Genomic DNA, 27,247 nt, shown 5'->3' on the forward strand with positions numbered 1-27,247 from the left:
ACTGGGACAATGTGTCTCCAACTAGAAATTATATTTATTTCTGCTTTTTCTGCTTTTATACAAAAGTCGCATCTGATTTTGAAACGTAGAAACTCAATCTTCACCAAATGAAATACAGTTTAAACTTCATAGCCCTCTTTTCCTGAAGTAATCTGAGGGAATTCTGGAGCTCACAGCTCATCGTGAATCACAAGACACAAAATATGTGAAAATATGAAACATTTATTTATACCAAGAAGTAGTAAGTTAGGTCAACAGTGCAAGTCATGAAATGCCGGACAGGAATGTGCATAAAAAAAAAATCATTTCTTGATATGCTTCAAAGTCAGTCAAAACTTCTGATTAAAAAGAGACGAGAGATCTTCTGGTCTCCTCCATTTCTCGTTACTTTTTACGCCGGCGTTTTCCAAGCACAGGCGGCGAAGCTGCGTCGTCTCCTCTCGAGCTGGATGTTCGCTTATGAACAGGGGTCCTCGGTGTGTCTCTGTGAAAGGACATTTTGTGAATGGAAGATAATAGAAATTAAAGACTGACATTGAGCTTCATGTCTAGCACATTACAGTACCACATTATTAAGAACACCCTGCACTGACACATAAGCTCATCTGAACAGGTGCAGTCTGTCCTATCTTACTTGTCACACTGCTGTGCACATTTACTGCACACCAGCTGCTTGGCACACGATCAATACGGAAAAAAAAATAATTTAACTAATACTTCTTCTCTCCTGTCCAGGGTCAAATACCCCTGTACCACAAAGAGGAGTACTAACAAAAATAAAAACTACTTCAACAACTGCACCATTAATTTACAATATCCAGATAAATGTTAATAATCCATCCAGTTTTAAAGCATGCTTTCCACTGTCTGTGTGTTGGCAACCGCTCTGCTAAATGACGCTGAAGAACTCCATTTATTTATTTATTTGTTTGTTATCAACAAATTATTAAATTTTTGTTGCTGTTTTTATTTTATGAAACCTTGCGAGTTGTATGCACTTTGTATGTACCGTAATATAAAAGCAATACGCCATGCGAAGCTGTGGTATATTTTAGATTTTAGAACAGCTAATGAGGTTTTAGTGAACACTGCTTTTCTAAAATCACTTCATACACCACGGCCTCTCGCGGGTTTATTCATTATTTATGGTCTGGAATCTGCCAACATGATTATTTTAACAATTACCATTTCTGTGGGTAAAGTCTCTCAAGGAAAATCAAACATATCAACAGAGAAGTTGAAATGAATGTGTATTTAGCAGGATTGCCTGTATGTAACCAACAGCTCATGAAGCCAATTAACACCAAAAACACAGGGGAGATGCTATAGATGATGATAAATTCTGCAATCAACTAACAGGAAACGGAGGAATCTACACAACCAAGTGCATTCATGCTTGGTTATCACGCTGCTGATGTGACAGACTAATTATTTTGACTTAACCAACTGGCTCCTTGACATCAGTCTAGAAAATACATTACAGTAAGTAATCTGGTAAAAATCACTTAGATGGAACTTGGAAAAGGAAAAAACTAAGTTTATGCTAAAACAAACGTCCTACATTACTGTTTGTCCATCCAGCAAAACCGTTCTTAACCAGAATACGACATTCTTCTTTATAGATGGCAAAAGTCAACGGTTTCAGTCAGCTAAACTTGTGTAGACACACTTTCACGATTTTGACTTCTATGCTCACACTGTGTGGATCGCTGAATGTAAACACGGAACAAGACAATCGTCTCCTCGGGTATGTTGACAATGATGAGAAAGTCAGAAGAAAATGAAAACCATGGAGTCACAGACCACAGTATAGTCACTCAGAATATGTAAAATAAAAACACACTCAATGCTTCTCATACAGGTTTAGTGACAGTACAGTATGACGAAGTAAAACAGTAAAAATACTGCTGTAATTCTTAACATGTATGAGAGATGAATGCAATGAAATCTACCTGAAGTAAACAAGTGTTTACGCTTTGTTGTTTCTACATTACGTTAAATCTACAGTTTGAGGATTATGCATATTATAGCATTTTATTGATTTTTCTGAGATTACTTTATTATTAATATTTCGATTCAGTTGGTGTAACAAGAAAATAGACTATTACAATTCTTAATTTTTATTCTGAAGGAAACCTCGCTGTCGCTGTGAGGGAAACACATCTGGACTGAGCACTGAATGTCAGTTTTCCCCTTATGGATTACCTTCTGCCACATCAATATGTCTTGCAACCACGCGAGCCCCCGGAGGGCACCACAGCTCAGCATGCAGTGTTAAGTTACAGCACCATTACTGAATCACCCCTGACGAACTGAGATCGCCTCCATAAGAAATGGTCAGATAACATGGCTTCGAAGTCAAAGGGGAGCCGTAAAACCACACATGGAACCACTTAGGAGTGTCACATGATGGGCTCTCTTCAGATGATCTGAACACTCCAGCCAATGACAAAGTCTAATGCCTCTTTATCTGGACTGGAAAAACAAAATTCCAGCACAGGAATTTGGGTCAGATGTCCACATGTGGGCAATAGAGGGATGTGGAGACATCTAAGTGTAGTGGATAACTGATAAGCTGGTCTCTGTGCAAAGCGTAGATCAGACACCGAAGCAGTCGACAGTGAAACTTGTCGTTACGGCCGGAGAGACAAATGCTGGAGGATGGAGATGAAGCTTTGTCAAAATAAAATAAAAATGTCTTTTCACACTTGTTACAAGCGCAGATTTGGCTTGCGTCCATTGAGTTGATGTGGAAGGCCCAACACTACTAGTGTACTACGACTACATACAGCAAAGTGCTGTGCGGACGGATGGATAGAGATTTAATTATCAACAAAAAGCACATGGTGAAATCACATTCAGATACATTGCGCTTCTGTGAGTGGTGTGTACACGTTATGTCCTTGGAACAGACTAATGAAAAAATAAAACAAAACATGGACTGCAGGACGTCATCTGCAAATCTGCAAATTAACCCCGGTCCATAATAAAAAAAGAAGTGAAGGAGACATGCTGTCTGAACAGCTTAGGAATGCTAAAATGCATTTATAATGATTGACTTTAGTTTGTCCTACCAATGACAAGACCGTACAAGGCCACACCACCAGGAGACAAGGAGAGGAGAGAAGATGCTGTGTACGCATTGCAGCACCACCTTCTGTATCTCAAAAGCTCTCAGTGCATAGTTTGCAAGTAAATGAGTACTGGGTCAGCAAAGTTGTTGCTGTGAGTTCTCTAGGGTGAAGAGCTGTGTGTGGTTGTCTTATTGCGCTGTCAAAATCGTTCGACGGAGGATGACAGCAGTAATAGCTCGGTAACAAAATGATAAAGAAAAACTGGAGGATAAAAACAGAACTCAGAGAGTCTTCCAAAAACACTATAGATTTCACTGTTCAGCCCACTTGACACAGCCCTAATTGGTATGAAATATGACCACAGCTTTCCCTGCATAATTACCTTTATTGCTGACATAGCTCAATTTAAAGGATAAAAATCATCTTTCCCCGGATGTTGTTTTAATCACCGGGAACTCAGAGACGCCAACTACAAGACAAACTGTTCAAGATGGTTTGTTGACAACAGTAACGTGAGGAAAACAAGGGAATTTCCTGAACAAGCTCAAGGAGAAACATTGCTATATGGTCACAGAGGACAACCTGTCTAAACTTCAGCTGTGAGTGAAGAGCAACATCTAGAAAAAAAAGGGAGGTTCGAGGACATACACTACCGCAGACCTCTTGTTTTATTGTGACAATAGGTGCATCTCAACAAAAGAACAGGGTTCTAGCTGGTATAACACGCTGCACAATACACTAATATGTGTATACATATATATTAGGGATGGAACAGTTCAGAAAAAATCCAAACCTTTGGGTTGCTAGTCACAGGTTGAGACATGTTTGTATTTTTAATTTAAAAAAGTGTCATGTGCAGCAGTCTGTTAGTCTTGGAAAAGGCATATGGATAGGACAGAGCACAATTAGGAGGGCGGGTTGACATTGTCTTGGTGTGCCGTATGGTATAAACACTGCATCGTGTGTCTTGTGCTAGCTGTGACACTTCTAACATGATGACTCATTTGCAGAGACGTAACCTCTGTGTCTGTTCACAGTGTAAGGAGGAGAGAGTCGGGTAGGAAAAAGGAAGTCTTTTTTTTTTCCCCCCACAGCATTTTAAACAGCCTATCCATGCTGGGACTACAGATTGGGTGCTTTGCACACACTGTTAACCTTGCAGCCAAGAATGTAGTCTCAACAAACTAGGTATCCAACCCCATGGGGAGGGTTAGGAAGGTGGTAACATTTTTCCATCAGCACATCAGCTGCCCATGGCCTGAAAACCTGGCCGATGCTGGAATTGCCTGTCCGCAAACTAAAACATGTCACAACTCGTTGGAAAACACCATATATGACATGCTGGAGCGTTACGTGGAACATCGGGCTGCCATCTATTCGACCCTGATGGGCGTGAATGTCACGGAGAATGTAAAGAACATCAGCATCTCGTCTGACAGTGAGGCAAAACCGGCAGAGGAGCTCGTTAAGACTCTCAAACCTCTGAAGACTGCGATGACCCTCGTGAGCACAGAGACATCCCACTTGTGCCATTGATCATCCCTCTGATAAATACGATACTGAAATCCACGACAACAAGAGTTGAGGACAGCTTCAGCATCAAAGATGACAAGGCAGCCATCTCACTGGAAGGCAAATACACAAACCCTGATTGTCAGGACTATCTGCACAGAGCCACAGACCTGAACGCAAGGTTCAAGTCCCTATCTTACCCGGAGGGAGCCTGTCGTCATAAATATTCAGTGATCTCACCAAAGAGAGTACAGAAATGAAAGATATTGTTTTATATTGATTTTATTCGCTCTCTTTTTTCACTGATTAGAGACTGGATGAAAACTAGCAAACACATATACTATCTGTCATGTTTGCAGGGTCAACTCAGTGAAGCCCAAGGCTCAGTTCATCCTCAGCTGAACACGAGGAATCAGAGACATCGTGTGCAAGCATTCAGGAGGAAATCGCCTCACACAGGGACAACGGGCTGGATGCAGATTTACTTGCATGGAGGAAGGACTTTTAGACTAAGTACCCTGAAGTTGCCAAGTTGGCTCGGCATTGCGGATACATCACATCTAAGTAATCTTGCTCTTGCAAGATTTACCTTTTAAGACAGGGCGCATTATGTGTGTTTGGTTTAATGCTGTAATACTTTATATTGATGGATTTTGAAAAAAAGAAAATAAATACATTGAAACAACAAATTCATATAAGTCGACACACACATAAATGAAACGCGTTTTCTCTGTCTCTCCCCTTGCTACGCCAAAAACATACCACACCAGACAAATGTGAAAGAGAAAAACATTGTTTCTTATGATTACTGTCTGAGAAAATTCACAATTATAATGCATCAATCTATTTCACAACACTACAGATGTATAAAAAGCACATGAGCATATTTTTGTTTGTTTGCTGTTTTTTGTAAAAATAAAAGGAGGACATCTCTTAAGTGTGTGTTATGCCCTTGAGGGGATTAGGTGAGTGCCCAGCCTTTTCCTCTACACTACACTTTAGCATATATTAATGGTCCGAGAGCTGATGCTTGTTGAAATAAATTACAAGAAATTATAGCTATTGTTTTTTTTGTGTAATGCGTGGGCTTCAAGAAGCTTTAAGTGGTACAAGAGTTATCCGAGTGGTCGGGTAGTATGGTGGTGTTATGTCTAATATGCATGTCTAGTGTTTATCGACTTGCATCAAAAGGAGTCAGCAGCGCTGACAGCAAGTGTGTGTCGACTTCCCACCTATGTACGAGCATGCATTTCCTTGAAATGTAAACAGACCGTAAAGTGATTCTAGCATAAAAAAAAAACTAAAATGTCATTACTTTTCTTGACAACAGGAATGAATCACTTACTCAAAGGTAACGGCGGGCTCTGGACCGAAGATGTCTGAAACAGAGCTGTAATAGGAGAAGAGAGAAAGGGAGAACATATTATTTACAAAGCTTCACAGATACACGGTGTTTTCTGTTTAAAAAAAAAAAAACAGTTTGTAACTGCCCTGAACACAAAAGTCCTTTCTAGACTGTGATGCTCTGTGATCTATGATTGGTTCCTATGGTTTTAGACTCACGTGAGCAGGTGTTTTTTTTATTGTACCACACATCCTAAAAACCCAGTTGTGAGTGGAAAAGTCACCCCATTGACAAGATTAACATATTGCAGAAAAATATCATGGCCCAGGATGTTCCTCAAGTCAGATTTAGATATCTCATTGTTCCCGCTACTAAGAAGTGATAGCTGCATGAGGATGCCTCAGGCAAACACTTTAGAAGAAGTCATGCTACATATATAAAAGAGAATAAGAAGTCTTTTTTCCCCCTTGTGCTGTCAGTCTGTGAGATTTGGAGCTCACCATCAGTGTAGTTCTCTAAAACATTGCAAGATTTTCCCATTGCATGCCTTATATGAAATCAAAACATTAAAAACCACTCTGGAGTCTGCAAATGTGTATTTTTATGATCAAGAGAATGAGGTTCATCGCCCCTAATGTAAAGTATGATGGTTGTAGGGACAGGTGAACTGTGATCTTAGATTTTAGTGATGAATTATTCTCCATTAAGACGATGTGCTTTAGCATTTTGCTAAATCAACAGTGGAATGGATTCGGCAAAAATGCAGCTTGAATTTTTGTCGAAAGTCCGTAAAAAAAATAAATAACAAATGATCTAAAAACACGTATTTTAGGGAGGACTCAACGCAAAAACACTAAATTGGCTAAATGGATGTAAACAAGTGAGAAGCAACTCCGTTGTTGACTTTTTGTGGTCTTGAGCCGAACACGTGATTTTTTCCAAAGTAATTGTGAATTAACAGTAAATGTACAGTATTTTTGTTACTGATAAAAGATTTGTTCCCCACAAAAACAGCATGTAGCTTTGGACAAACAGCTACAGTCTTTTAAATTACCAGGTCTCACAATTTATCCTTATGCCTCGAGTACGCCGATGCATACATGCTGTGCTGAATCAATTCGGTGTCTACCGTAAAGCTGCTTTCATTCTCATGTGCGCTGATGCAGTCAAATTAAAAAGGGGATGCTTCTTCTTCTTGTTTTTCGCCACATTTTTCCCCCAGCTCATTTACACTGTTCAAGTTGTTAAAACTCATCTGGACCTCTGTGTACCAAACAAGTTAATAGTACAAAGACCAGGAGAGAAAATCATAATTTAACATGACCTTTCATCCTTCACCTATCAAAGATAATGTAATATTCAATCTTCATGCAGATTAACCCAAGCAAGACATCAACAACACATTTAATTTTAAACAAAAGGCTATTTAGTATCAGTAAAATCCAGATTTGTTCTGGTGTTCACCACCTCATAATTACTCTCAACTCTGCTTAGTGGCTGTCAGAACTGCTTAAGCTTTTCCCCGTAAGAGCTACACATAGTATGAGCACCAAACCAATGAGGTGTTAAATGATACAATAATATCATGCTATTATAGATATTATCATATTCAGTGAGGCTTAGCAGCTGGCAAAGCAGCACAACCACTTTCAAGATGTCCCCAGAACATACTCTGAGTCCTTCTATTAAAGCCACCATGCACAGGCACATCTAATACTCTTCATATTAAGTATGCAATATGCTGCATGTAGTCAGAAGAGACAGGAGCAGTTTCATGGCCTCAGTGTGCCGAGGACAACTACACCTCCTCCAGAGGTGTGCTGCTGCAACTTAATTTGCCTTGACCAACCTAAAAGTTTAGAAAAGGACAAGGAAAGAAAGTCTTTCAATGCTGCAGGGCGTGATTCTGCAACTGTCAGTGTTACCATCTATTTTACAAGTGAGCCACGTTTGGTTCTTTTAACAAGCACTCAGAACAAGCTACAGGTACATAAATTAGGTTGAACAAAAAAAAGGCAGAAATGATCTGGATTATGAGTGGCAACCCCTGTTCAGACTCCTTCTTCACAAATGAAGGGTTGTCTGGCTCCTGTGGCGCTCTGCTGACAGCACAGACAACAGGCTATCAATATTAGTTTTAATGGTGCGACAGCAGAGCCTGTCTGGTTCCTGTGTCCCAGATGTAGAGTTTGGCTGCATCTCCTTATTTAGAGACAGAACAATTACGCTCAACACTGTGATTAAACTCAGACTGCACATCCGCATGATTTCTAGGTGTCTTTCTAGTGTCATTGTGCATATGGCAGCGCATGAGCGACAGCGCGGCAGGTTCTAGACTTCACAGACAGAGTTTCAAAATGACAAACATTGATGGACGTCGAGGGCACCGAGACACACACTCCCTGCTGCAGGGATGACCGTAAGTAAAGTCAGGTGATACAACCTTCTGTGCTGCTGTCCACTGTTATTGACGCTGGCTGTCAGCACTGTCGGCAGGAGAGACACTGGGATTTTATGACCGAATGAGCAGGACGCAACTTTTACTTCTTCTGACACATGCTTCTCACATCACAGATGACAAAGAATGGCATGAGAAAATATGGGCTGATGTGGGAGTTTAGTGTGGAATGAATAGCTGAATCTTTTTATTAAAACAGCCAAATCTAATGTGACCAGGTGCAGCCTTGACAGCCTTTGTCAAAGGGAAAAAAAAATACCTGAACCACAACATAAGAGCGGCTAATGTGTGTCATCATCCTTGAACTTTTTTTATACGCTTTTTGCAACTGAATAAGAAATACATGACAAACTTCCAAGATTCTGCGAACACGTTCACCTGAAGAAAATCAAATAAAGAATCGGAAGTTATAAAGTATTCCTCTTTAGACAACACAGGAAGCTGTGTCTCTGTGCAGTATCATGGTTCAATAAAGGTTAAGTGAATGTAGGAGGGGAATACAAAGGGTGGCGGAGGATGTTTTCCTGCAGAGAATCTACAAGGTTCAAACTGAAGTCCTCGGTATTGTACCGTGCATGATTCAGACTCTTTCCTGTTTTTAAATGAAAGATGTGTTGCCATCGCAAAGGTTTACACTGACTAAAAACAATATAGTGAATAGATCTGATGGGAATGATGGAGAATGTAATGTTTGATGCCGTTTTATACTTAGAGGATTAGCTCAATTCGCAGGAGGTATAATGTGAGACTTATTGCCAGACTAAGCAGCAGCCGATTTGTGTCTGAATGTAATTAACTCAGATTGGGTTACCACAATAATGAACATCACCATGATGGAGTTTATATGGAATGCTAATTAAATATTAAATTAATCACGTAATTATAACAATGCTGTCTTATGAATGCCACACAAGAGACTTGGAAATTAATGCTATCACATCCCTGAAATACTCACTAACGTCCTCGAGGATTTATGAATTAAGGGTTACAGGAAAAACAAATCACAGAGTTTCAAACCCATCTTGCATCATTATCACTGAAATTAATTTGAGTCATATTCAAACTGTAGAAAAGTTGTCAAAGACAAGAATCTCGCTTTTCTTTCCAAGAAGCTTTGAGGGCGTCACCTACTATAAGTGAATCAGGATGTGTCCCCACTTATCGAAAGGCTCACCTGCTGATAGACACGTCACTATAAGTCGGGCTGGGTGGCACTTCGATTCTCCTCACAGATTTCTCCTTGTCAGATTCTTCGTCTTCCAACTTCATCACGAAGCAGCTTTGTGACTCTGCAACTTGATATGAAGGAAAGGAGAAAAATATACATCATCATGTCAGACACCAGAGATGAATCAAACGGTGAAGAAATTACCTGTCAGAAGGGGTATGCATAAAATATATGCGCCAGACATCCTAGTCTTCTGGACACCAGATTTTCACTAATTCTTAATGGTAGGTGTTGACATAAGGTCGATATTAGACTGTTGGTACTGTCACAAATACCTAGCTTCTAACACTGTAGATAGTATCATGGTATTTTTGTGTCTTTTGAGTATTATGTACAAAACACTATTATAATAATAACTAATTCAGTTCCTCATGCTTTAAATCTACAGTAACTGTTTTTTTTGGCCTCTTGGGGGCAGCAGAAACAAGATGCGAACACAACATTGACATATCAAGGTGATGAGTTGCGTATCTACACATTCAGCTGTTATGTATTAAGATGATCATTCATTTGAGGTTGTGTTTCTGCCTGCCTATTGAATGCAAGTCCTTTATTCGCTCTCTTTTAGCTCTGCATGTGGTCTCTATCAACTCCTGGTGGTAGTACCTGGCTCTTTAACTGCTAAATGTTCAACTATGTTTACCAGCTAGACACTAATTTTGTCAATCTGCTGTTTGGTGCTTGGCAGGTAGAGCAGAGTGTGTTTTTAGAGCGTTTTTGTCTGAAAACTGCTGCCTGCTACAACCCGAAAAAAAATGTTATGAGAGCAATGAGGGTAAACCAAAACAGTGGAGTTGCAGCTGGACAGCTAAACAATGAGCTGGAACTCACTTTAAAGCTCCATAAAGCTTCGGAGAGCTGCAGATTCAGGTGATAAATCTCTGTAGGTTTCTTTTCTAACACTGTTTTTAAAACTGTCATATCATAATCATAAAAATTGGATTCTGGCCGCTTTAAGTCTTACAATTACAAAATATGTCGTTATCATTAGAGAGAAGTTCTTTAGTTTGAACTTGGAAGAAGTTAAGTAAGTAGAGCCAGAACAACTTCTGGTTTTCTTTTTGGAAAACATATAATCATAATTTATTTAATGGAGGCTAGAAACTAGTGCAGCAGCATTGTCACTTCCAAACCTCAATGCTCCTTAAACTGCATTCCCTCTGCTATGAACGGTTACATAGATTTAATTGGTCTTTAATTAGTTGCTGATACGTAGTAAGTATATATTATATAGTAGTATACAGCTCTTCATAGCTGATTAGGAGGCTGAAAACTTTGGCTATAAAAGCAAACTTTTGCAAGCACCATCAAAATCTTTGATATAAAGCATGCAAAATGCTGACTGTACTCATCAATAATGAGGTTTTTAGCTCTAACTTTCATTTGTTCTCACATTCAGCTGCTACAGTTTCACTGCCACAGATGCGCTGTGCTGAGGGCAACTACTTTGAATAAACTGCTGATACCTGAGGAGATGAGCACAGGTGTGCTGCAACAACTTCATTTTCTTTGACCAAGTTTTAAAAAAAGGAAAGTCTTTAAGATCACAACAATGTTACTAATTTTCAAGACTGAAAAGCACCGTTATAAATGACCAACTTAGAGTATAATCTCAAGACTGGAGGTGCTCTAGTGGTGTTTTTCCACCTTATGTTCCTTTTCCCCTTCTCTGCAGTTCCTCTTTAACATTTGGTAAATTGTTCTCTGCATTCCCACTAGTTCCCATAAGACGTAGAATGACACCGACATTGATTACAGCTATTGAAATATATTTATTCACCCTTGCCAGATGTGTGCGACAATCATGTTGTGAATTAGACAAGCATGAACATCAAACTGAGTATTGACACCCCGTCAAGCTGCATCACACGGCTTATTTAGCATACTGTTAGAAAAGCAAACCTGCCACGCAGCATTTAAATTGCGATATTTCTGAGTATTGAGAAAAGGGATTCTGTGAGGACACAGGGTGCACTCGCCGAGGCAGGTTACCATGGGGATCAGAGCGACTTAAAAGTCTCCTGTGGCTAGCGTACATTTTATTCCTTGAGAAAGTTAATGAGTGCTGTAGTACCTGCACAGTGCGTTTTTGGTGCATCCTTTCCTTCCACTATAACGTCCTGTTTGATACGAGTCGGTCTGCTGGTCTCTAGGCGACCTCGAACCTGGGCGATCAGGCGGGAAAAGTCACTGCTGTGCTGCTTCCCTGCAGGCAAAATAGTATATATGGTGGAATAGGTTAATAAGGACTGAATTTTTCATGGTCTGTAGTATCTGAGGTATGGACTAGTCATCAGTAAGCTTAATGCAATACATCTCATCATTCAAGGTTAGGGCTACACAGCTGCTAATCATGTTAAGTCGACTTGATGTATGTAGTGGGTGGAAAACAGGTAACAAGTAGGGCTCACTATGCGGTGCATCCAAACTGGACGTATACTAGGCTACTGTACGGCACGTTGTTTGGGAAAACATAATAAACAATGAACGTGGGCTCATTTTTCTTTGTGTGAAAACTATATCTGTAACACGTCAGGCCAGTCAGATTAGTATTTCAATTCACAAATGACAAGGTCTAACCTTGAAATGTTGTATAGATTAGGGGAAAATACAGGGATTTATTCAACAGATCCAAGCTCCAAGATGAGATCCCTTTCACTACTGTGGTGGAGGGCCAAACAGTCTTTGCAAACAATTGCAAACAATGTGAAATGTTTTGTCAGTGAAATTAAAAAGGATTTAACCACTTGAAAGCGTATCGGCAACACTGTGATGTTCCTAGAGACAAAGATCTGAGAACAAGGAGAGACTTGATAGAGAAAGTAAGAACTCTTTGTGCTGAATACTGCAATTAACATTAGTCTGATCTAAATATCACACTGGCACTTAATAGTGTGATTAGTTCAGGACCATTGTTTCACAAAATAGTTTTAAAATGATGTACTAAATAAGATTTTCTGTACATTCTAACCAATCTGAAGTTTATAAAAAAAATGCAAATTGCAAGTTAGACACAGACAAAAATTCAAGACATGCTGATAGATCTATGGACAGTTTTTTTTTTTTTTTTTAGACCATGACTGACAACAGCAGAATTTAATATATAAACAATGAAGTTTCATTTCACTTGGAGGCCTAAATGTTTGTTTATTTGCGTCCTTATTAGTTGCTCCCTTTGTAACAGCAAACAGTACTGTGGTCTTTATGTGTTTAAATTAGATGTTTCCATCAAAGCTGCTACAGGCTATGAGTTTTACTTTTTCAAAAAGAAATCCAAAAAGGGTTTTATTCTTAACTGCACAGACTTTACAATGCACTCCATCACTGTGAGATGCATATCAGCCAGGTTACTTTTTTTTTTTAACTTTAACTGAATCTTGAAAACCACTTACAATGAATATCAATGAATGTACCCAAACTGTCTTAATTACTCTGTTAAATACAGTCCACACAAAAAACAATGACACATCGCCTCAGGTGTCTAAAAAGATTGTTTTGAAAAATGGATTGAGGTTTTTACCTTGCAGCCGTTTGTCAATTATTGGAGCAGGAAAGTCCAAATTTAAGAAAGGTAAAGGTGAGGCTGAGGCGAGTGCCAGCTGCTGACTTTGATGGACAGGAGCACACTTGTCAATCAAGTACACACTACTGAGACCTCCTAAATTCTTCTAAAGTTTAATTTCCATTCACTACATATTCACATTTCTGCTTCGGTGGATGCAAGAGCAGCTCGTGTGTACACAACTGTGGTGAGTAAAGCAGGTCAAGTAGCTCTGCAATGCAAATGATGGACAGTTTGGATACAATATTTAACATTCACGTCTAAAAATGTGGTTTGTATGTCTGGGTTGAACTGAGTTAACATTCCTTCTGGATTGGGTAAAGTATTACAGTGGCCGCTGAGGATGTAACTGCAGTCACAACACATTTCTTTTCCAATGACCACAGTTAGGAAGCACATCTCTAGAGGCTTGTCTCACAAGGCAGTCTTCAGCTTTTTACACGTGAGTTATTCTGGGTTATGAGGATGTTTTCTGAATAATAAGCGACTGATTGAGTTAACACTAAAAGAACATAATGTCACATAAAGAAAAAGCTGCGAGCGCCCGGTACGTTTGGTTTGTGTGTGCCGGTGCGTATGATGCTTTCAACCTTCCTGTCTGCTCATTCACAATTCCCCATGCTGGCAGTGTGAGTCATCCACATCCTTCTCTGATAAATCAAGAGGTTATCGCAGGAGTCCAGCTATTTATAGAACATACCTCCTATGAGTCACATCCATTTTTCAACCGCTTTCAAAGTTAGCTCCGCAGAGTTATTTCCAACAAGCTTTTCATCACGTTCGATCGTGACAACATGACTTTGGATAATGTTCTCTAACGCTGGTGCTCCCACTTGACCACTGCCCCGAGTATGAAAGCACAGACTGGTGTAGATTTCGATGCATCTGTCTTAAAGTTAAATGGTAAATGGACTGTACTGATATAGCAACTTTGTTATCTTCCGACCACTCAAAGCACTTTTACAGTACATATCTCATTTGCTCATTCATCCATGCAAGGTGCCAACTGCTCATCAGTTTTAGGAGTTGACCATTCATATGCATTTACACTGCAATTTGGGGTTCAGTATCTTGCCCAAGAGTACTTGCAGACTGGAGGAGCCAGGGATCGAACCCGCCGATCATCGGATTAGTGGACGATCCGTTCTACCTCCTGAGCCACAGTTATTATCTATGAGCTCACAGCAAATAGTAAAAAAACAAAAGTCTTAGACAGACACTTAAATTGTCAAGAAACCCTACAAGTCAAAATAATGGTATCTGTATTATTTACACTGAGGCAAAAACCTAAATCGCTTCATCAGTCTCACATTTTCATTCCACCCCTTGCTGCTAAATTACTCACTAAAAACACAGCACTTCTTTCTTTCTGCTTCTGGTAATGTGTTTTGGAAGGTATATGAGACTTCTAATGGAAGGCTTGTAGACTCAATGAAGTAAGATCGAGATTAGAGCTGGGTAAAACATTGAATATGCAAGATCAGAATGATTTTGAGATACAAAAGTATGCAATACTGCGAATATTGCCTCTTCAGTTTCCACAGGGGCAGTCTCCACTTCTCTGCTGCATTAACCCTGCAACAATTACTCAACTATGGCAAAAATAATGTCTTGCAGCTTATGTGATGGATTAACTCTCAAGCAAGATTCGGGTCTCTGCTAGTAGATTTTCCTACTGAACTAGCAGCCAAAGAGTGGAAAAAATAAAGCACACAGGGTGCCATTAAAACGGCCAAAATATATCTAATCTTTAGACGCTGTTGGAGACCTCTACTTCTGAGACAACATTTCTAAAACCTTTGTAGCCCACGCTTGTGTCCTGCATTGTTCGGGGAGCAATAAATAACAAATTAAAAAAAAAATGTCATTTGATAGTTTGAGGTAGGTTCAAGGAGGATTTCCCGCAGTATGTGGGCTGCTGCCTCGGTGAATAGTCTTGTCTAAAGAATGTCAGAAGAAATGAATACACTCATGTAATAAAACATAAAGCTTCAGGCAAAGAGAACAGTTAATATTGCATCTCTGTTAGAAAAATTTCTTGAGGGAAACTGATCAAATCTGCCCTCTGTTCCTGTTCTCCTCTCATGCGAGCAAGGCAAACTTTATCTGTACAGCTCCCAGAGCACCACATAAGACAAAGAATAAATTAAAAAGGCAATTAAAGCGAAAATGAAGTGCAATAAGATGAAATTGAATTAAATTAAATAAAAAGGTCAAAGGCAAAGGAATATGTAACATAAGGAAATAGTTGTAATAGGTAGTCGAAGTTGTGTGATTACTTTAATGGAGGCTGTTTGCCTAAATCGTGGTTCTGCATGAAATATCCCTCTTTGAAGCTGGCTCATACATACCTTAAACATTGAGAAACATTGTATATATTGTTGCACTGCCTGCTTATATTGACTAGCCTGTCTTTAAAAGCAATGAACTCAATATGATTTAAGCTCTGCCAAACAGCAGGACTCGACAGAGAAGCCCTAAATCGAACCATGGTGTGCGCCACTCTAGCAGAAAGGAAAAAGTAACCCTGAAGAGATGTCCAATATTCGTTTTTTAAGTGCTATGGGGACAGTAAAAAGGAAAAAAGCTCGAACTTTTTAAGCGAACACAAAATTGATCAATTCAACTAGAGTTCTGAGCCAAAATCATACTTTGGAGCGAAGTGGTCCATCTCTCTGGTATAACATTTTGCATCTCTTTTCATCTGATGTGTATTCAAGAAACGCATACACTTTAGTACATCTTTTTCCACAGCAGATAGCATTCATCCATTTTTGGACACAGTTTAGCCATTTGTACGGGTTATGTTTTCAGCAACCAAAGCTGATTGTAATAAAATGTGCCCTTTTCTTCCGATAAACAATGTTCTGGATTTAAACCAAATGTACTCTAAAGACTTGATTTTTTAATTAAATCCTCAGAGCACAACATTTCTTTGGTGGTTTTTGTTGATTTTTCCACACACGGTGAAGGCTTTGTATTTCATGGTGGTTAAGAAAAGGCAGGCTTGAGTTTATCCCTCAGCAAAGCCAAGTCTTAACGTTTAACATTGTTTAAATGCACCTTTTAACAAAAAATATACGGTGATACAAAACAGCTTCATCGGTTTACTTTGGTTGACTGATTTTAGCTGTCGGCTTGATGAGTCGGACCAAGTTGTCAACACATTGTTCGAAAAAAAAAAAGGTTTTTAAAAAAATCACTTACTATAATTTGAATGCATTTCATCAATCTCCTTCTCAGATTGATTCTTTGAAAAAACCATGACCTGCAAGAGAGTTGGATTGACAAGGACATATGGCAATATTACAGCAATTATTGGAAAGCAATTGCTGTAAACTTGATTTAAGGCAGCAATTAATAACCGTTTTCCCACTGTAAATAGAAAGTCCAAATTAGTCTGTGACATTTTCATTCTAACATTTTTACTCTCATTGTTTCTCAACTAAATGCCCTCGATTTATCCTTAAAGCCAAACAAACACTTGACTACGTTTTCTATTTCAACCTACCTCCAGGCTTTCATGGCAAATAATAACCACCAACAGTCAATAAAAGGGAGCACTCCCCATCAAAACATTGATCTACAGCACCACTAGAGGTAAAAAAGAATATTCCACAGGGTATAATTAACAAGAAAAATAATGAAACTATTCAAGTTAGTACATACGGGTTTGGTTTTGCCCTGGAGTTGATTCCTGATCTTCTCATTGGCCTCCAACTCTTTGGCAATATCTTCAGCTGTTGACCGAGAAAAGAAAAAACTTTATTACCCTTGAGATCACTGATATGATTGTGCCATCAAACACATAAAAAAAGGTTTTGACCCATGAGGACACTGCTCAAAATTGAGGCATTACTGGAGAAGCCAATAAAGAAAAACACAACCTGTAACCTCAAATGTGTTTATATATGTTATACGTTCCTGTCTCATAAAGAAAAGGTCATTTGGTGGTTTGCTTCATGTGCACATTTGTTGGCGCATTTACTCTCCTACTTAGTTTTCTTACTCTGCATCATTGTGTTATCACAGCACTTCAGTGGAGTTTTTAAAATAATCCAATTGGTTTTTATTCGCTCCAGTGATGCAGACACAAGAACCAGCAGCACATGCTACTCGCCCATGACTGCCAACATTAAATACAGTATCACCATTATGGAATAATAAACCAAGAAACCTCACCTGATTTGGGGTTTAGGGAATCACACTGGGCGTTGTATCTGTGGACAAACTCCTGGTGTCTTTTGATGAGCTGGTCTCGAGAGCCCTGCACTGAGAGGTGACACTCCTTAAGCCTTCTTTTCAGCTCATGCATGGAAAGCAGGTTGTACACCAGCTTTGCCATCGGACGCCTCGCCTTGCCAAGGGAGCTGCAATAGACACGTCGACTAGTTTATTTCACTCATCAGCAGATATTACCTGATGATGCCTGACGGGGGGTGATTATGTGCTCAGCTGTAATAAACTTCTACTTGGACATCATAAGAAGAAAAGAATGATAGAAATCATCAAATGTATCACACATCATCCATAGTCCTGTTTTACATCATACAATGACATCAGATGTTTTTCTTTTTGCTATGCCCTATTTTTGGTCTCGAATAAAAAGACATTAAATGTAAGTTATGAAGTTTGGTAGCAAGAGGAAATCCTCCTCATGCAGACTGGCTACATGAGGAAAGAATATTAAAACTTCTGCTATTCATCATTATGACATCAAGGTCTTCACCAGATTAAGATTTTACACTGCTACACAAGTATGACCTAATATTACCAGAACTTCATAACTGCTGCTAGCGTCGTTAATTACTCTGGAGTGAGTAAGTTTCAAAGGCTACTCAAAAAGGAGCAGTCTATGGCTGTCAAAAATATTGATACTTTTTCAACACCGCGCGGTTGAAGCGATATAATCATCATTACTTACACATTTGATGGTGTTCAAAGTGACATAGTTATTCAATGAAACTGATATACAATCAGAACAAAGACATCTGTAATTCATTACAAGAAAAAAAATTCGCCCTCGTCCTTTTATGCAGTCTGCTGGTCACACATGTTTTGCAGCAGAGACAGAGAGAAAGAGAAACGTTATCTGGTATTATGACATGAACACACTGTTCTGGTACATGCCTGTATCTTTCAAGCACAGACCAGGTAAAATGACACTGAGAACAACTGATTGGTGCTGACGTCATTCAGTAAATTTGGTGACTTTGGGTGACTTTATAAAAAAAGTACTGCTATTCCTATATGAGACAGAGACTGAGAAACAGAGAGAGGCATGCCAAGCTGGTGTGTATGTGCAATAACAGACAGAGTGTATGTGTGAGCAGGTTAAAGAAGCTTGTGAGGAGAATTAAAATGATGACATAAGAAATAACCTACGTAGAAGAAATATGGAAATGTATTCAATTAAAATATAAAAAACCCACCCAAGTTACACTGGGGTCATTCCGTGGGAAACACCGCAAATGGATCTTCAACATGTATTCACTCATTTATTCTCTACAAGCACTGGGCAGGTTGTTAATTTAAAAAAAAAAAAGAAAGAAGAAGAACTGACTTTTTTTTTTGCTGTAATAATTTTTTTTATATTGTATCGAAGTTTAAAATTCATCAGTCCCTCAAATTGTGTCACAGATCGAGTCATCTGCAAGATTTAGTGAATGGTTTAGGTGTAAAAGGTCTTCAAGTTTCAATTATGAAATCCATCTAGAAATAAATGCAGAGGCACTTTCAGTAAAAAAATTGATCTTCTTAAGCGGTGGAAAGAATGGACAGCAGAAAGACCCACATATTCAGTTTAACTCAGATCTGCACTTAAACCCACAGTGAGGCGGCATAGGTCAGGTTTCATCTCTACATACCACAAGGACTATATAAACCTGAATATTTCTTCTTCTTACATCGTCTCAGAATCCAAACCCACTACATATGTGAGCGTATCCATCCCTATATAGATAAATCTTAAACACATTTTTCTTGACATGAGCCTTGATGTGTAACCAGGATGTTTCAAGTGCTGCGTGCGGTAACAGTTGTTGAAATAGTTCCAACACATGCAACTGCTCTTAAAACCTCTGCTTCTCCCGACATTTTGTTTACATTTAAAACCCACAACACTCGGGAAAAAAAATAAAAATCGCACTTTGGTGCCCGCCTTAGTAAGAAAAGAAAAAAATAGACGCCGTGACAAAGATCAATGCACACTGCACCACTTCTCTCATCTTTCTAATCTTGAGAAAAATCTCTGTCTTTAACATTCATCACACCTCCCCTATAGAGCATTAAAGCTTGAGCAAACAGCAGCGGAGATCCTTCATTTAGGTGATCAGTTAAGTGGGTGTTTTACCTCCTCAAGCTTTCCTTCTTCTCTCCTCGGGAAAGGCACGCGTCCAGATGTTTGTTGATGAACTGCTGCGACACGCCTACGGAACACACAGGGCAATCCACTGCAAAAAAAAAATACACACATTATTATTATTATTAATAGCTTGATGAGAAAAGAAACCAATGTTTTGGTCCTATGACTCACTGCCAATTCAAACCATTCCCCTAGCCGCCAAAATCAATTACATTGATATGGTCCTTAAGCAGTCCTTTGCCTTAAAGGCATATGTTATCACTGGATACTGCCTAAAGTATAGAGAGTGTATAGAGTTTTGGGGTACAAGGACATGTTGACTAAAGGTGCTGCAGGTCGACTAAATTCTGTTTTTGCTGCTTGTCTGTTGTATGTTGGTTAGATAGTTAGCTTCAGTCAAGTGAGTAACACATGGCCTCACTGCTCTGATGTCGAGCTGCCTGAAAAGTTTAGTGCCTGTTATGGAATTTTCTATCCTTAGGTTACACGAGGTCACGTGTGGGCCTTGAGGTCCTCGGCAGTATTAGTGATTTGGCTTTGGTTGGGAACAGCAGGTGCCAGTCTATCTCAACACTGTGGTGACCAGGGCCGAAGAGACCTATTGCTGCTTTCCTAGTCATAATAGATAGCTTGCTGTTGACGGTCCAATCTGTGCAAACATCTGTGTCTCAGACTAGAATATGCTGATAATAACACCTGCATGAATAAATACATTCTCTTTGACTAATTCTGCGCGTATAGTATTTGTGGTGTTATCTTGGGGTTTAAAGTCGATCCACCAGGATGAGTTGGGCAGAAAGTGAGACAGACTCAGGCACTTCTGATGAACTATGAGAGTGTCTCTAATTCTTCTTGGCCAAGTGTCAATAAATAATACAGCATAAGACATCAGAGGCTCCTGAACACTTTCTTCCCTCCTGACCTCACCATTGACCTTTGACTCCAGCAATTTCTCCACAGCACTGCCGTGACAACTTCATAGATGTGTAGAAAGGGAAATAAATGGGCAAGGTGATTTATGACTCGTAACAGGTTAATATGACCTAGTTATGTTGAGTGGGTCACAGTTACCGTAACTGTTGACTGATACAAGCGTTGAACACAAAGCCTTTTAAATATGCAGGAAAGGCTACATGTGTAATTCACATTAGGTGGCAAACATCACATTTCTGTGGAGCTTGAATTATTACATGAAATAAACATAAATCCCATATGTCAGTTGTCATTCTTCATTGTTTTTCTCCGCTTGAGTTTAGTCTAATGCTCATTTAATTAGGTCAACGCTGTAATGGCACCTGGCTGAAGAATTAGAGCCACTAGCTGTTTATCCTGATGAACCAAATATGACATTGCATGATGGTAATGGATGGAAATGCAAATCTTTCCTCTTTTTTTCTTGAATTTTGATTAAAATTTGCATTGCATTTGTATGGAAGCCTGACGATTCTGTCTGTATGTGGAGCACGTGTTCAGACTGCTGCAGCTTTTAGATTCTTTGCCTGTAGATCAACACGTCTAAATCTAATCTAATCATCTCAAGTTTATTTTGAAAGAGATTTGCAGGTATAGAACTGATCAAACTATAAACCAAACAAGTCTCCCATGTGGAGATTCTGTAGCCATGTAACCATAAGTGCATTCATACTGGACAGCATTCTTAATCTACAAGTGGGAAGGCCTCACCTTTGATTACAGGCTTTACGTCTTGTGGTGGTGACGAGGAATGTGCCTTCTCATCCCAACTGCTATTAGTGTGCGCGCCCGTGTCCTCCTGTTTGGCTGACATCAGACTGTGAATGGATGCCACCTTCACATCCATCGGCTCTTCCTTCACAACCACGGGAAGCTGAGCGGCTGCTGAATGTAGGTCGGCGTCATTTGCATTGTGGGTGCGTGCAGTCTGCATTTCCCCCCGCTGAACGCGCTGAGCAACAGAACTGTCATGCTGGCTTTCTTTTGCGGGAGATGCTTTTGGCCTCTTTTGGAAAAAGTGATTTAAAACTGAGCTGGTACACTTCTGCCCCCTCTCTTTAGGAGTTCTGCATTTGACAGCTGAAGCTGGAGTCTTTGGTGAAATCGGAGGAGAGTCAAAAGTTACTTTTGACAACTGCTGCCTAAAAAAAAAAAGAAAGAAAGGCAAAATGCATGAGAATGAAAGAGATGCTGCACATGATTTAGACATGCAGACAGACAAACAAAACTATAAAGTATAAAGAATGTCTGTAAATAAAGTATAGTCAGTACAGTGGAGGTTCCATATTGAGCCCAACATATAAAGAGAAGTGCGATATGTGCCAATAAATCCAGCTGAAAGTAAAACGAGCCCTTTTGACTCACTGCACCTGCTCAATTATCTCACTCCTCCTCTACTGAGCGAGAAGAAGTAGACACTTTGGATACAGTCTTGGAAATGTGGAAAGCAAACAAATTGTAGCTGGGCCATTACTTGGCAATAAAATGGAACCAATGAGGTGTGTGATGTTCTGCCTTCCGTATCTAAAACTTATTTGTGCTTACTAGACTAGACCAGGTTCGCAGACATGCACGCACACGCATGCCAAAGGCACAAATATCTTGAAGAAATATGCTCGCCCACCACCGTTAATCTGTAGCACTGCATACAGCCAGGTATCCGGAATACTTGTCACTTTGTATTGCAGCAAATTATTTTGATTATTGGTACATTTGGAGATGGTAAGAATCATAAAAGTTGCTAGTTTCATATTTTTATTGAACCTAGTCCCACATGTAAAGTTGTATCTTATTGTATACTTTCTCATGATAACTGCACTGTTACTCAACACAAGCTGGATGATTTAAATGTACCCTGACTTCATATTATACCCATTAGTTTTAACGGTTTCTGCCTCATTTGAGCTGACGGGTTTTTCCATCACTTTAGTAGGCCTGTGTCAAATGGTTCTAAATACAACTGAACCGCAGCGGTTTTACTAGCTGTTGCCATAGATAAACACACAGTCTCAAGGATCAGACTGTGTTTTTTTTAGAGATTTATTATATATTTAGTCCAGACATTACACCATAGTTGCATCATGAGAGGCTTTCGCGTGCAAATTTTGTGATTTAGACTGCTGCATGGCAATTTTCGTTACTTCTATTCATCTTTTCTTTTGATCGCAACATTGAAGTTACGGGCATGCACTGTAACCGTTCGGCTAATAAAATTTAGGCATGTTTACTTCAGATGACAAAAACACAACCACAAAAGAAGTCTTAAGAGCTAAAGGAACTCAATTTCAAGTGACTGTTTTTAGTCAAGTAACACATAAAAAGAAACACCTCTTTAAATAATGTTTTATCTCCCAGGTATTTAAATGTTTTGATTAATATTACCATTATCAGCCAATGCTTTAAGAATTTAATGGAAAGGACAGTAACTGAGCGCCCATTCCAATTAATACTGCCTTATTTCAGCATTGGCACCAGGCCATAAAACATTTTTGATAACCACTCTTCAAATATAAAATGCAGGAAACTTTGTCTGTTAGAAGTCTTGTTGATCTTCCAGGTCTACACCTGCAAGAGCCAAAGCAAATCAATACCAACTGCTTAAATTAAAACACGTTAATTGAATTTAAATTGTTCCATCATATTGATTTCCACTTCCACCTAAAGAATAACCTTTTCTAACTAGAAACGGGTGTTAAGTGCAAGGATAGCTTGATGTTAATGACCTTAAAAAACACATATTTGTTGGCACACACCACATAATGATTATTTTAACCACAATATATCATATATCTCAATAGTTCCACTATTGACTAAGTAAGCATACAATACTTTGATGACAATGAGAAATATACTGTATAATCAAAACATATTTTGAGCTTATTGTGTTTAAAACACATAAATATGATATAAAGTTGGATAAAGTATGACGACACTGACATCACAAAATAAAACCACTAAGGTCAAGAAGAAAATGTGCACTGTATCCACAAAGGGCACTGTGCACTTTGTGATTAAATTATAGCAGCGTCTGATGTCTCAGTGTACAAGCTCCACTTCTACCTGAATAAATGATTTTACTGGCTGAAAAGAGAAACTATAGCTGGTTACTGTGATGATATAAATGTGTGGCACTGTGATAACAGCTAATGGTTTGCTAGAGAAATAGGCCCAACGAGTATAATGGTTGTAAATTAGTGCCATCAGCCAAACAGCTTTTCCAGTGCAGCATTTTCCACAGTTTCACAGTGAGAAATGTGAGTGGCCCATTCAAAGACGCAATCCTCGCTAAAGCAGAAAAAAACGTCGAAACCCACATGAATAGATGCCAAAGAAATCTAAATATTCTTCCCTGTGTGATTCTGTGTAGACAAGCGCTTGAGACAAGTCTTTTGTTACATAACAGCGAGGTCGCTTTATAACTGAGTCACCTATCAAGGAATCCCATTTTTCAGATGCTCATCACCAGACGACAGGAAATTAAAAAACGGAGGAAAGAGCGGCGGTGTAAAGCCACTCACTCGCAACAGCGGTGACAATAACAGGGTCTGCGTTTTGGAAGAGAGACCTTTCAGAGTGTTGATAACACTGAGGTGATTGATGAAAGGGAGAAACGTTGCGGCTTATTGGCCAATAACAGCACTCAGACCTTATAATGACATTAGACCAGACACTGACGACACAATTCGGATGGTTTCAGTATGGGTTTGTCTCGACAGATATATATAGGCATAACTCACACTAAAACATGGATCCTGAAACTGGTATTTCGTCAGTGAAACAGAAAGACTAACATACAGAGGATACAGAGTGGGGACTGCATGCTAAGAAAGAGGTTATGGCTTTAAACTGACAGGGATAAATGATCCTAGAGAACGGGATGACGTACTGTATTTTGATATCGTAGATTTCAGGTAATTTCTCTTTACAGAACAATTGGGGCTGTGCAGGAAAATAGGTCGACATTAATCAGTCTACCTAAGACAACCAATGAGTGCAAGCATGTGGCTAGCTGCACCCATGTGACCAGAGCTACCAGTAACAGACTTGCTCAACAGAGACAAAGCTTTCGTCGCCAAAACTGGGAAGGAAACAATTGAAGAGTTTCCAGTTTCCAGTTTTTTATGGTTGCTCGGGACATTTTCAACATGTTTTTAAGTGATTCACTAGAGTTTGTTTCATTACTGAGGTGAATTAAAGGAGGACCGTTGTTTCAGGTAAGTGCTGTTTGTTAGCAGGCATTCACTCCATCAACTACTTTGGATTTAGAAAAACCCAGAAAATTGGTCTGTGCTGAAATCTCCAAACTTTTGTTATCGCAATACCACCAAGAACAGGATGCTCCGCTGATAAAAGTCACAGGAGACCAAAATAAATTAATTTAAAGTACCAAGAAATGTCCTTCATACCAGCTCTGGACATTGCTCCCTATACCTACATCCTGATGTAATGAAAACATTTCAGCCCTGAAGCTACGGAACACACACGGTGTGTAATACACGGAGAACGGCGAATGACCTCAGCTGATGAAAACAAAATCCCCATTTGATTTACAGAAAATCCTTAAATCAGAAGCAGATTACCGGGAGGCAATTATAAGTGTTTCAGTAATGCTGGCAAATTGAGGTGAACTGAAATTGGTTCCCTTGTGGACAAACGGTAATCTTGTCAATAAAGATGTTTTCCTCTTCGCTTCTTTAGAAACATCACGATACAAACTGCGGCGATGCGCGGGGGGACACACCTACGTTTGAGAGGTCTTACAAGGATTGTGGAGCGAGTCTGATTTCCTGCTTTACCGTTTTCATTTTTCTTTTGGTCCATCTCTGAGGGCAAAAGTAATTGTTTAGATCTGTCTGTGCTTGTGTTCAAAAGGCCCCCCCAAAGTACTTGGATTTAATAGCAAATAGACCAACAAGCCAGCTCTAGCATCAAAGATCCATGACTGCTCGCATGTTTGTGTGTACAAATGTGGTTAGGGCAAGTAGTAAAACAGCATTATAGTTAATATGCATATTGAATCACGCTCATTCTCAATTAGCGACTTGTGATGCCCAGGTCCATTAACAGAGATGGTTCTGATATTTTTACTCACACACAGTTTACTTCTGTTGTACATTACCTTGTAGCTTTAAAGGTTGCGACCAAGTCGTCCAATAAACGGTTGTTTCTTAGATCTTGTTCTGTTGTTTGCTAAAAGAAAAGAGTAAGAGGCAAGATGTGAAGGAAATCTGCCTCTGCAATAAATAAAGTGATGAATGATCTTTATGGAGGCAATGAGCCTGATGAGGGCATAGTCAGGCATTTATAAGTCTAGTTCATACTTACTGTATTGCAAAGTGGACACTGCAACTTATAGGAAAGAAATTTTCTGATGCACAAGGAGCAAACTGCAAAATGAAATGTAAACAAAGAATATGTTAGATTTAATCTACAGGTAGATAATTCCCTACTGAACAATCCACGTAAGAGAGTGTGCACGACTGTAATCCACATCTGAGGAGTGTGGATAGCTGCTGTCGCTCAAATACAAAAAAAAACAAAAGCCTGCAAAGTCTATGGACACAAACAGATGCAGGCAAAGATGCCTTCACATAAAATAAACTTGCTTTAACTTAAGTAAGGAAAGCTATTCGGTGTCATTATCACAGAGACAAGAGGGATAAAGATATCAACACTAACATAACTAACACACATAGTGTAAGAATTTAATTATCATTCAACTCTCGCTGCTTTAAAATGAAGTTCAAAAGTACCACTCTGGATCTCAGGAGCTGCATTTCACTTGTTTGAGTCGCTCACTGCTTTTTTTTTATATTCAAAAAAAGTTGTCATTTTCGGAAACCCTTAAATCAGAAGCAGATTACGCGGCAATTATAAGTGTTTCAGTAATGCTGGCAAATTGAGGTGAACTGAAATTGGTTCCCTTGTGGACCAACGGTAATCTTGTCAATAAGTGTTTTCCTCTTCGCTTCTTTAGAAAACATCACGATACAAACTGCAGCGATGGCGGGGGACACACTATGTTTAGAGGAGTCTTACAAGGATTGTGGAGCGAGTCTGATTTCCTGCTCTACCGTTTTCATTTTCTTTTGGTCCATCTCTGAGGGCAAAAGTAATTGTTTAGACTGTCTGTGCTTGTGTTCAAAAGGCCCCCCCCAAGTACTTGGATTAATAGCAAATAGACCAACAAGCCAGCTCTAGCATCAAGATCCATGACTGCTCGCATGTTGTGTGTGACAAATGTGGTTAGGGCAAGTAGTAAAACAGCCTTATAGTTATATGCATATTGAATCACCCTCATTCTCAATTAGCGACTTGTGATGCCCAGGTCCATTAACAGAGAAGGTACTTTACTCACACCCAGTTTACTTCTGTTGTACATTCCTTGTAGCTTTAAGGTTGCGACCAAGTCGTCCAATAAACGGTTGTTTCTTAGATCTTGTTCTGTTGTTTGCTAAAAGAAAAGAGTAAGAGGCAAGATGTGAAGGAAATCTGCCTCTGCAAATAAATAGTGATGAAGTGATCTTATGGAGGCAATGAGCCTGTGAAGGGCATAATCATGCATTTATAAGTCTAGTTCATCTTACTGTATTGCAAAGTGGACACTGCAACTTATAGGAAAGAATTTTCTGATGCACAAGGAGCAAACTGCAAATGAAATGTAAACAAAGAATATGTTAGATTTAATCTACAGGTAGATAACTCCCTGCTGTCGCTCATCAAATCTGAACA

At 39.3% G+C, this 27,247-nt stretch overlaps 1 protein-coding gene across 1 annotated transcript in view; it reads right to left on the reverse strand.

The window, feature by feature from the left end:
- Positions 1–206: 206 nt before the first annotated feature.
- Positions 207–27,247, reverse strand: part of rad18 (RAD18 E3 ubiquitin protein ligase) — a 29,123-nt gene continuing 2,082 nt past the window's right edge. Inside the window, exons 3-13 of the mRNA XM_019263462.2 lie at positions 25,841–25,902; positions 25,635–25,705; positions 21,227–21,657; positions 19,532–19,631; positions 17,362–17,549; positions 16,849–16,919; positions 16,387–16,447; positions 11,692–11,823; positions 9,564–9,684; positions 5,932–5,976; positions 207–484 (exon numbers count right to left, since the gene is read on the reverse strand). Of these exons, the coding sequence (XP_019119007.1) occupies positions 385–484; positions 5,932–5,976; positions 9,564–9,684; positions 11,692–11,823; positions 16,387–16,447; positions 16,849–16,919; positions 17,362–17,549; positions 19,532–19,631; positions 21,227–21,657; positions 25,635–25,705; positions 25,841–25,902 (1,382 nt within the window). The 3' untranslated portion in view covers positions 207–384. The remainder of the gene's footprint in view (positions 485–5,931; positions 5,977–9,563; positions 9,685–11,691; positions 11,824–16,386; positions 16,448–16,848; positions 16,920–17,361; positions 17,550–19,531; positions 19,632–21,226; positions 21,658–25,634; positions 25,706–25,840; positions 25,903–27,247) is intronic.

This window comes from Larimichthys crocea, chromosome VI, assembly GCF_000972845.2.
Source record: "Larimichthys crocea isolate SSNF chromosome VI, L_crocea_2.0, whole genome shotgun sequence".
NCBI lineage: Eukaryota > Metazoa > Chordata > Actinopteri > Sciaenidae > Larimichthys > Larimichthys crocea.